The sequence below is a fragment of the Doryrhamphus excisus genome, chromosome 5 (assembly GCF_030265055.1).
Source record: "Doryrhamphus excisus isolate RoL2022-K1 chromosome 5, RoL_Dexc_1.0, whole genome shotgun sequence".
Classification (NCBI taxonomy): domain Eukaryota; kingdom Metazoa; phylum Chordata; class Actinopteri; order Syngnathiformes; family Syngnathidae; genus Doryrhamphus; species Doryrhamphus excisus.
The window spans coordinates 3,325,221-3,337,681 of NC_080470.1; the positions used below are offsets into that span (position 1 = coordinate 3,325,221).

Consider the following 12,461-nt stretch of genomic DNA (forward strand, 5'->3'; position numbering starts at 1 on the left):
ATGCTGAATCTCGAAAGTGCGGATCACTATTTAAGTAAACAATACCGAATAATTTGATGTTACAGGCAAATTTTTCGACTTTATTCTTGTGATATGATTACCTTGTTCTCGTAAAATTACGACTTTATTCTTGTAAATGTATACATTTAAATAATTAAAATGTGTTTTTTAAACCAAAAATCCACGAATTTGAATACTGAATCTCGAAAGTGCGGATCACTATTTAGGTAAACAATACCGAATAATTTTATGTTACAGGCAAATTTTTCCACTTTATTCTTGTGATATGATTACCTTGTTCTCGTAAAATTACGACTTTATTCTTGTAAATGTATACATTTAAATAATTAAAAATGTGTTTTTTAAACCAAAAATCCACGAATTTGAATACTGAATCTCGAAAGTGCGGATCACTATTTAGGTAAACAATACCGAATAATTTTATGTTACAGGCAAATTTTTCCACTTTATTCTAGTGATATGATTACCTTGTTCTCGTAAAATTACGACTTTATTCTTGTAAATATATACATTTAAATAATTAAAATTTTGTTTTTTAAACCCAAAATCCACGAATTTGAATGCTGAATCTCGAAAGTGCGGATCACTATTTAGGTAAACAATACAGAATACGCAGGTTGTCGTGTAATATAATATATAATATATATTTATATTTAATATATACGGCTAAATATAAACAACGTTAATTGTGTTAAAAGTGTTATTTTCCGAAACGCTACATATCGTGACATACAAACTCTTGTATTGAGTTTTAAAAAATGCGGAAGCTACGCTCTTCCTTCACCGTATTCACGAAACGAATTTGCGCCCGGTTTTGTACGTAGTAGTGGCGTGAGGTAGTGTGACGCTGTGTCAGGGTATCGGCAGTCTAGGGAGGCTTAAAGAGACATCATAGCAACTGGAGGACAAGAAGGGGGGGAAAAAATAAAGGATTCCCACCTACGAAGAACCATGACTTCGACTGCCTGTCGATAGTTTAAGTCTAAAGGTAATCCCACACGCTTTCCTACGGGCGTAAACGCTCATTGTCGTTTGTTGTTCCTCGAAGAAAGCGCCTCGCCGTACATGAACGTTCTCGCTATGTTTCGTGTGCTAGTTTGCCAACCGCTAACGTTAGCATCGGGAGCTAAGAGAGCCTGGCTGGCCGCTGGTGTGCATTCGCCTGCTAGGATTAAGGAGTTGCCCGACAGTGGTCGGGGCAATGCCACTGCCAATGACTAGAAATGTATTTATATTTAAACTTCCAGGCTAAATTGTGATCCATCTAAGTAAAAGTTTATTACAGCCAACTTACAGCGTAGGATGTGAGAGTGTTATTCATTTGTTATTAGCCATTTACTAACCAGATTAGTGGCGCTTCGGGGTTGTCAGTCAATGAATAATTTGTACGTTGCCCTCTTTTTACTTTTGCTAACTGATCCTCTTAATGTTAGATTGTGTTTTAAAATTAGTGTTATATTAGCGCCGGCTAACATTAGCTGTTTTTAATAGGCGTAGGGCCAAGAGGAGCGGTGGTTTTTATGTGCTAGCTAGGTTAGCTTAATTCAACTGTGTAATACTTGTGTACGGCACTTACACATTCATTTTAAATAATATGGATGTAATGGTGCATTCTACTTATGTTTATTAAGTATAAGTCAGACGTACACAGTCTCTCTGTGAACGAATGAATGCTATCGTGCTAACTTGCTAAATAACGCCAGAGTGTCTGAGTATCTGGCCTTGTCCTGCGAACTAGATAGTCTAACGTGAGCGTTGTCATTTTTAATAAATATATCAATATTGTTTATATTTCCAATTCCACGCCAACCTCCTCAAAACAAAACCCACACTCCGGCATCCATTTCAGGAACTGTGTAATGCGAGATTGCGTGAAAGTAACGTTAAATGACAGCTGCCAAACATAACACTGCTAGTGCTAAGCCAAGCTAGCTGTGTTAGCGAGATGTAACCAACTACGGAAGGCACACATTTTAAAACCGCGAAATAAGGAGCGAATCTAACAATCGGCTGTGGTGTTCATTAGTTAATATTATTTTTAGGATTTAAATCTGCTTTTGGATAAACATTCATACTACATTTGTGTATTTCGTGTCGCGTTAATGCTAAGTGCTATAGCTGCACTGAGTCAAATCGAAGCCACACTCACTGGCGATGACTTAGACACGGAAAGCTTTTTTTTTTTTTTGGTGCTACCTCAAAATTGTGGCTTTATTGCTAAGCTGTTATAATAAATATGTATCAGTCACAAACAACTTCAATATAACCAGCAGAAGTTAGACATGTAGTTTGTTTGAGGACCCCCTTTCTATGATTATGTATAGCAAGGTGCCTTTTTTGTATGATACTTTAGCATGAACATGCTAATGGTTTTTAGGGACCTTGTTTATTGTACCTCTGGTCTTGTGACCAAGTGGCTATTTTTATTTTCCTTCACTACAGAATGTATCACCAAACATTATAACAAAGTATCTTCTGGTCTTGAAAGTATATTGACAATATTACTTATTATGTAATGTGTGCAGAGTATACAAAAATGTAATTTATGTGATTGATAGTCTAGTACAGGGGTCGGCAACCTTTACTATGAAAAGAGCCATTTCACCCACTTGCCCACTAAAGAAAAATAGCCTGGAGCCGCAAAACGTTGTATGTTTAAAACAACATTGGAGGGAAAAAAAAAGACGAGTTGGAGTACTCTTGCTAGTACTGGAGATAAACTTTTGTTTTTAAATGAGCTCTAATTTATTTTTTAGAATCGTCAAATAACTCATTAATAATAATTAATAACTCAAATAACTCAAAGTATTACTCATTTCCCTTCATGTTAACCTGTCAGAGAGAACTGGATAGCATCCTGTCTGCTCATTCAGTCACCAGTCAGAACTCAGTCAGGATGCATTCATGGTCTCACACAAAGTTGGATTTTTGTAAACTCATAACAAAGACGTGCATTTTCACCACACGGGTGCTAAAAAATATTCAAGCATTGCAAAGGGAGCCGCAACAAAGAGGCTGGAGAGTCACATGCGGCTCTGGAGCCGCGGGTTGCTGACCCCTGGTCTAGTATATTTACAGCATGCTTATGTCTGAGAATGTTATGTACAGTTTGTGTATATCAATGATATACTTCTCATTAGCGGTGTAACGATACGCCATAATCACGGTTAGGTTTATTTTGGGTTCAGTAAACCCAATTTTGGGTTCAACAAAGAAAATGTTTTGATTTTCAAAGTGCTACATGAAACATAAACATAGATTTTAGCTAGAAATAGGTATAAATGTGAGTGTGAATTTGTTGTTTCTCTATATGTGCCCTGTGATTGGCTGGCAACCAGTCCAGGGTGTACCCCGCCTCTCGCTCAAAGACAGCTGGGATAGGCTCCAGCACCCCCGCGACCCTCGTCAGGAAAAAGCGGTAGAAAATGAATGAATGAATGAATGAAAGTGCTCCATGAAACATAAACATAGATTTTCGATAGACATAGTTATGAATGTGAGTGTGAATTTGTTGTTTCTCTATATGTGCCCTGTGATTGGCTGGCCACCAGTCCAGGGTGTACCCGGCCTCTCGCCCGAAGACAGCTGGGATAGGCTCCATCACCCCCCGCGACCCTCGTGAGGAAAAAGCGGTAGAAAATGACTGAATGAATGAGTTTCTTATTGGCTGAAGTGCGTTATTAATTATAAGGGGTGTCACCAGTTCTAATGTCACATTAAAATATGAAACGATATTTCGAGATTGTGGGCACTAGACCCAGGACAATAATATATTAATTATCACATAATAAATGAGAAAAAGAACACGATAATTTGACCGTTTTTTTATATATTGCCATGTACATGTGGGTCGGTTTTCCGTCTTCAAATAAACTGGACGAATATTGCCTCTGCACATTGGTTTAATAGAACAACGGACTGAATGGAGTGAGCCCTTGTGTCAGTTCGTTTAAATTAAATTAAATGAGTAGACTGCTATATACTGTCTCTTATCGACTTATCTTTGTCTTGGCGCTATCGCTAGCCGTGAGTCCCCACTACCCAAACACCGGGCTGTTTTGTAATTGTTTACAGATCGGATACATGACATGAGGCAAAACTCCACTCCCTCGGTACTCGTGAGTACCGAACCCAAGGTTCCATACCGAACACGCGGATTCCCGAATACATGTACCAATACTCCCCGTGCTTCTCATTGATGCAAATGTTCTGATGAGTAGGTTGCATTGTAGCAGCCATTGATCCATGTAAGTGCCTTTTCCGTTGCAAAGAGTAGTTGACCATTGCTACCGCCTGCATTATTACGTGCTCCCCTTCTGTGCAACCAGCGTCTCCGCCGGTGCATTTATAGCAGTTAGTCGAGCTGATTTGGACCGAGGGTTTAAGTTACACTGTCAAGGAAAGTTGAAATGATGGTTCTTATTGACAGCTGTGCTCGGAAGCCATTGATTTTTACACCATATAAACATATTAAAAAACTAAAGAAATAGGATTTTTGCTCTTCGAGTGTGTATATATATATATATATATATATTATCAGTAGTTAGTCACTGTTTTTGGTCTACATTTTTTCTACTGTTTGAAGTCCACTGTTGTCAATACCTCTGCTCACATTGATTACTTTATTGTATTTATCTTGTACCGTCAAGAGCAAGGTACTATTGCGCCAGTCATATTCTCCAAATGCCTTTGACACATTGGAAGAATAAATAATGATTATTACATTCTACAATATATTTAGTGTATGTTTGTTTTACATCAGGGGTCTCAAACTCAATTTATATGGGGGCCACTGGAGCTAGGGTCTGGGCAAGGCTGGACCGCATCAGGTTTTCCACAAAAAAAAACAAACGCATTTATTAAAAACAGAAAAATATACAAACTTTTTCAGTGCTTTGGTTCCGATTTTCTACAAGAAAAGCTCTGATAAAACATTCCACTGTTCTGTTGAAAAATAAATAAACAAATCAAGAATAAAGAAAATCAATCAATCAGTAATAAATAAATATAATAATAAAACGGCACATAATAAAAACTTAAGAAACCACATATAGTTGGTGGGTAGACAAATTATTTTTTTCAGATTAAAATGAACAAAGCATTATTAGAGCCCTGTAGACATGACAAAACACGACTATAGTCACATTTATACTCTTTTTATTTACAACATATTGCGCTACTGCAGGGTCTTGAGACACATGCTAACTCGCAAACTAGAGAGCTAGCGACCTAAACGGTAGCCTTCAAGTTATATCCTTTAAACTTAAATAGCCAAAAACTTACCACTTCCACACGGATAGGGAGGATAACTATGAACAGTTATTTAACCTTTAACATGAACATTAATCAAAAGTAATAATTTTAACAAACTTGCGTGGGCCGCACTAACATTAAACTTTCATATCAAGGCGGGGGCCCACGGGCCGCATGTTTATAGTTTATAGTAAGTTACTGAGCATGTAGAACAGAAGCACAAACAAAAAGTGTGGCGTTTATCTGTTTGTGGTGAAAATTTGAATTAAAATTTCAGGAATTGTCATAAATGGGATATGGGGGAACTGATTAAATTTTGGGGGTGATGCAGATCACCGTCTGGATCCAGGAATTTTTTGAAAGGATTGTTTAATATTTTGAGATGGGACCGTTTTCGGCATTTGTGCGTATAACGGCAAAAGAAATGGTCAGAGCACTTTCGGGGGGTATGGAGCTGCCGCCGATGTTGCTGTGTTTGTGTTTTTGAGTTAGGAAAGACTTAGACTTTTAAACTTAGACTTAGACTTTTATCAGCAACTTGAAACAACAGCATTACTACGATGACCGAGACTTCTTCCTATTGCTGTGTTTGAAAAGTGCAACAAAAAAAAAACTTTGTCAGAGGCGACCCAAGACTCCCCTCCCCACACACACTCCTGCAACCCGATACCACAGATAGATTACAGTCCTGTGGGAAACAATGTTAGGTTATAGAAATATGGCACCAAAACCTATATACTGATTTTTTCTTTTCCTCTGTAATTTTTTTTTTGCAGGTATCAAGCTGACCGCATCCAAGACTACAAACGTTTGCTCTGTGGGTCGCTCTTCACCGTGACCCTACAACATGGATATTGTCCACGGTATCACTGAGGGCTGACCAGAAGGAATGAGGGACCCCAGGCGATGTTCCCAAGTGGCCTTGTGAATGCAGTAACGGGGTTTTGGAGTACTTTTTTATGATTTGTACTGTACGTGTCTGTTCGTGGGCACATTTTAGCAAAGCCCACCAAGTCACCTGCCAGGACCGTACTTCTCTACGACCGGAGCTGGAGTGACGACGCATAAGGAAGGATCAAGAAGATAAAAGGGAAGCACGTATAGATCCACAGAACACAACAACGGCTGCGGTTTCAGCTTTGTCCCACACCACAGTTTTAACAGCAACACCTTTCCTCTGTCTTGTGAGATTTATCTCCCCCCCCCCCCTCCCTAAAGCTTCCTCTGTCATTGTTATTGGATCTCCTATGGTTTGCATGGCTGGAGAATAACCGTGGAGAGGCCAGGGTATCACAAGCTTATGGATTTTGATAAGAGAGGGGGTAAGGGAGAGACAGAGGAAGGGAAAAAGATGTCTAAGACGGCAGGTAGCAGGACTGGACATGGGGGCCGGAGTTCCGGGACCAATTCAGGAGTTCTTATGGTTGGCCCTAACTTCCGCGTCGGCAAAAAAATTGGCTGCGGGAACTTTGGGGAGCTGCGTCTGGGGAAAAATCTCTATACCAACGAATATGTGGCCATCAAATTGGTAAGTGCACATATCACACTGATTGTGGGTACGTCCCACTTTGTCAATGTTTGTCGGACTTAGTCCACAATGCCCACTCTGTAAACTCCATTGGATAGTCAAAGGGATAATTTGGGAGACTGAACAAAGCAGTGCATTGTATTGGTATATTCCACTTTATTCCATTAGAACCAATAGTCATTATAGTGTGAAGAAGGTGTATTACAACTGTATGTAATGATTATCGTCCTCCATAACTACTAACCATAAATATGCTTTATGCCAAGGGAGTTAGTGTTTAGCAACATAACCGATGCTGATCTCCATTGATTGGAATGGTGGATTATGTAGCATTTTTAAGCAATGTTTTTTGTTGCGCCACTGAAGCATAAGCAGGTTGTGAAGGCGTGTTAATGTAATGCGAGAGAGAGTCACTGATGGAATGTGTTTTTAGATTTTGTGAAATCACTTAATAATAATAATAATAATACAGTATACATGGGCACCTGGGATGTTGGTACATGATTTTCATCCTGTTTTGTTTCAGCATAAATATTATTTTAACGGGATTTAGTGCTGAACTAAAGGCTGGATTCTGAGTAGCTCATCTTGCTGATTGAAGTGCATTGATCATTGGCTTATATTCACATATAGACAAACAACCATTCACACTCACATTCATACCTATGGACAATTTGGAGTCGCCAATTAACTTAGCATGTTTTTTTAGTAATTTTTTTCTAGTAATTTTTAGTAATCTTTCTAGTAATTTGCAATTTTTTTGGAAGTAGGCCTGCCAAAGTAATCAATAAATGTAATTAATAAATTCATTCATTCATTCATTTTCTACCGCTTTTTCCTCACGAGGGTCGCGGAGAGTGCTGGAGCCTATCCCAGCTGTCTTTGGGGCGAGAGGCGGGGTACACCCTGGACTGGTCGCCAGCCAATCACAGGGCACATATAGACAAACAACCATTCACACTCACATTCATACCTATGGACAATTTGGAGTCGCCAATTAACCTAGCATGTTTTTTTAGTAATTTTTTTCTAGTAATTTTTAGTAATCTTTCTAGTAATTTGCAATTTTTTTGGAAGTAGGCCTGCCAAAGTAATCAATAAATGTAATTCATAAATTCATTCATTCATTTTCTACCGCTTTTTCCTCACGAGGGTCGCGGAGAGTGCTGGAGCCTATCCCAGCTGTCTTTGGGGCGAGAGGCGGGGTACACCCTGGACTGTTGGCCAGCCAATCACAGGGCACATATAGACAAACAACCATTCACACTCACATTCATACCGATGGACAATTTGGAGTCGCTAATTAACCTAGCATGTTTTTGGAATGTGGGCGGAGACCCGGAGAAATCCCACACATGCACGGGGAGAACTTGCAAACTCCACACAGCAATGCCTGAGGGTGGAATTGAACTCGGGTCACCTAGCTGTGAGGCCTGCGCGCTAACCACTCGATTCATTGATTCATTTTCTACCGCTTATCCTCACGAGGGTCGCGGGGATGCTGGAGCCTATCCCAGCTGTCTTCAGGCGAGAGGCGGAGTACACCCTGGACTGGTGGCCAGCCAATCACAGGGCACATATAGACAAACAACCATTCACACTCGCTTTCATACCTATGGACAATTTGGAGTCGCCAATTAACCTAGCATGTTTTTGGAATGTGGGAGGAAACCGGAGTACCCGGAGAAAACCCACGCATGCACGGGGAGAACATGCAAACTCCACACAGAGATGGCCGATGGTGGAATCGAACTCAGGTCTCCCAGCTGTGTGGCCTGTGCGCGAAAACCACTCCCTCTGCCGTGCAGCCGATATTCACCATCAATACTGATAATTAATTCATTAATGCAAGCAAAGCCCAAGTCCGACTCAAGTTAAGTAGTCATTATAGAAGACGTTGGCGTCATCTCCACTGGCCTGTGTATGATTATTCTTACATTTGTATATCCCAGGGAGGTCATTATCTCTGAATGGGCATCCACTGAAGGCTTTGTGAACCACATAGAAGGCAGAGGTTAGCAAACAGCTGTAATTGCAGTTCTCTCTCTTGAACTCTTACGTTGCGTTCACTGCCACTCCCCTCGCCTGTGAACCCTCCCATCTGTTGGGGTATTTTTATAACCATGGTGTCCAGCTATATCTGGATACCATTGCTTCTTGTGCCTACTTGAATCAGTATTCTTATGTATCATATGTAGTGTGGTAAGTGGAGGTATGCATACATTATCAATAGTAAAACTATTGTTCTTGCATAGAAAGATATTTAGTCTTTGCACATGTAATTTTATTTCATTTGAACATGCATCTGATTACAATTGAATGCATCACATAATCTGTTCCCAGTTCCACATGTCCAAAAGGAGTAGGAAGAAGCAAAGCTTATTAAATCATACCCCTCCATTTGGTACTTTTACAATCAGTAACTGTAACATTTGTTCACTTCCTGCTTTCCATAATACAGTTTAAGGCAGGGGTCTCAAACTCAATTTACCTGGGGGCCGGGTATTTAAAAACGCATTTATTAAAAACAGAAAAATATACAAACTTTTTCAGTGTTTTGGTTCCGATTTTCTACAATAAAAGCTCTGATAAAACATTCCACTGTTCTCAAATATCTAAATTTTTATTTTTCTGCACAAAATCAGATGAAAAATAAATAAATCAAGAATAAAGAAAATCAATCAATCAGTAATAAATAAATATAATAATAATAATAATAAAACGGCAAAAAACTTAAGAAACCACATATAGTTGGTGGGTAGACAAATTATTTTTTTCAGATTAAAATGAACAAAGCATTATTAGAGCCCTGTAGACATGACAAAACACGACTATAGTCACATTTATACTCTTTTTATTTACAACATATTGCGCAACTGCAGGGTCTTGAGACACATGCTAACTCGCAAACTAGAGAGCTAGCGACCTAAACGGTAGCCTTCAAGTTATTTCCTTTAAACTTAAATAGCCAAAAACTTACCACTTCCACACGGATAGGGAGGATATCTATTAACAGTTATTTAACCTTTAACATGAACATTAATCAAACGTAATAATTTTTTCTGGGTACATGATACCATACAGTATCCATATCAAACTTGCGCGGGCCGCACTAACATTAAACTTTCATATCAAGGCGGGGGCCTCAAACTAGTGTCCTGCGGGCCACATTTGGCCCGCGGGCCGCATGTTTGAGACCCCTGGTTCAAGTTTTTTTTTTTCACTTCAGCTTTCAGCCCAGTATGTTTACCCAGAAAATAAAGGTCAGTTATATGATCACTGTTTCATCACATTGCTGTGTATACAATGTTTGGAATAATATAATAAGAAGTAATTATGATAGAAAAAATACTAACAATTTATTTATGAGCATTTTTAACAATGTCCAAGCATTACGACATTCTCTTTTCCACTTCTGTTACCGCTCTGACACAACTTTGGAAAGCACAATGCCATACTAGGCAGTATAGTACAGTAGGGAACGAGTCGGGCCTGATCTGGCTTCCATTTTCACTGCAGGCTACGTAGGCTGGATGATAACTGTGTCAATGCAAAAAAAAGCATCATGGCATCATACCAGCGGGACACAGCGGAACCTGTCAATGAATTTAACATAGAAAGGATCATGACACCGAGCTGTTCATGCATGCTGATATTATCTTGTACAAACTGCTATGAATGCTATATCAGTCATTGCAGAGTCGTGCCTCCCTACCTGAGACCACAATACCAATACCACCATATAGTTATCCAGAGAACCGAGTCCTCTCTGAGCTTGTGTTAATGTTGAAATGAAAAAGCAAAGAGACAAGTGGAAAACTGCTGTGTTCTGAAAGGTTGTCTTTGTTAAGCAGGGCTAGTCTACACACAGTGGGTCAGTCTGTGGTTTAGCTAGCTGGACGCTTTCTTCCACTGTGACTGAATGCCCTGTGAGATGGAGACAGGACTGTATAGCCGTTTATGTATGTATGTATGTACACTGCAGGCTTTGCTAGGAAGGAGGACCCGTCACCTAAAGACAACATATATTGTAAGCCAGTGATTTTCAACCACTGTGCCGCGTCACACTAGTGTACCTGGAGAAACCGTCAGGTGTGCCGTGAGAAATTATCCAATATCACTTCTTATAATTAACATTTATTAATCATCATTTGCAAATATTATGTCAATAGCCATGAATATATGGACCCAAATATTCCAATTGCATTTGGTATATTTGCTCAAATGGAAAGAATTGAACAGGGATGGAATATTCCTTTAACCAATCCGATTCAGGTATCTTGTACCCGCTTAAAAACGGAAAGTTGTCAGGGTGCGTTTTTCTTTGTGGTGTTTTTCTTCTTCTGTTGTTTATTGGCGGTTGGCAAGCAGCTTTCGTGTGCATTAGCGCCATCTGTGGAACATAATCTAAACCCTTCTATACTTTATTCACAAGAGCAGTTTTATTTAAAAAGAAAATATATATCTATATAAAACATGTCCGGAGTTTAATTATAAAATATTAGCAAGATTGAATTTGATCTTTTCCTGTTTAAATTTATCCCGGGTGCGTTCTTTCAGCGCATTGCTCAGATATGACGTAACACGCAGATCCAGACGTTCTTCACTTTTAAAAATGGAGGCCAGCAATCGGCATTGGACTGCTAAGCAAAGTTTGTTTTTGATTCAAACTAAATTTCAAGACTGGACAGACGAAAAACTGGCAATACGGAGTTATTCCAACAAGTGAAAGAAAAACTTGGGGAAGCCGGTATCACGTGATGTTGATGTTTACGTTTTACTGGGCATGCCCTATTGACTATTCTGGTTGAGTTTCATGCCGCATGTAGACAAGAGATTGGAATATTCCTTTCCATGGATACCATTGTTTCCCCAAAGGTCATTTGGAAAGAGAAAAAGTGGTCATGTAAAAACATGGCTACTTTGGAGTGTCTGTGGTGTAAAGACTGGCATAGCAATGTAATATTGGTCCGTGTGGCAACACCTAGCTTGTTCCTCCGATAGACTTATTGATGCACGTGTGAGGTCGTGGTGACATTTTGTAACATTTTTGGTTAGTGGTGTGCCACAAGATTTTTCCAATGTAAAAAACGTACTCTGGCTCAAAAAAGGTTGAAAAACACTGCTGTAAGCTACCAAAGAACGTACTTGGTCTTTGGTAGCGGTCTTGGTCAACAATAACCTAAACATGAGTGCAAAAATTAGCTAATTTTCTAATTGCTGATTCATTAAAAAAATTTACCTTTCAGGCCCACACAGTCTTTCTTAACGTAACCATGACCAAATATTTGGGTTTGTTGAACTTCTAGACTAACATTCCTTCTGCAGTTATCATACCATGTAGAAAACTACAGTAAACCTCGGATATATCGGATTCAATTGTTCCCACTGGTTTTGTCCGATATAAGCGAAATCCGTTATATGCGTATACCGGAAAATGTCCGTTTTACGCATATATCGGATTTATATCCGGTATATGCGTAAATCGGATTTTATCTGTTATAAAAAAGGCACTTCCTTGACTATGTTTCCAATGTACCTGGACGCGCAGGCAACGCTGCAAACGCTGCAAATGACGTCGTATAGCGGCCTGTCACGATTCGACGAATCGGAGCGCCACGATGTGGCCATCCGATATATGCGAGGGAAATTTAATGGA

General features: G+C 39.4%; 1 protein-coding gene across 5 annotated transcripts in view; it reads left to right on the top strand.

The window, feature by feature from the left end:
• Nucleotides 1–823: 823 nt before the first annotated feature.
• Nucleotides 824–12,461, top strand: part of csnk1g2b (casein kinase 1, gamma 2b) — a 94,375-nt gene continuing 82,737 nt past the window's right edge. For 2 of the 5 annotated variants that reach the window (XM_058072350.1, XM_058072351.1), the window contains exons 1-2: nucleotides 825–1,009; nucleotides 6,051–6,802. In XM_058072350.1, coding sequence (XP_057928333.1) covers nucleotides 6,575–6,802 — 228 coding nt within the window. In that variant the 5' untranslated portion in view covers nucleotides 825–1,009; nucleotides 6,051–6,574. Of the gene's footprint in view, nucleotides 1,010–6,050; nucleotides 6,803–12,461 lie in introns of all 5 variants that reach the window. The other 3 variants (XR_009129764.1, XM_058072353.1, XM_058072352.1) reach the window with 3 other exon arrangements.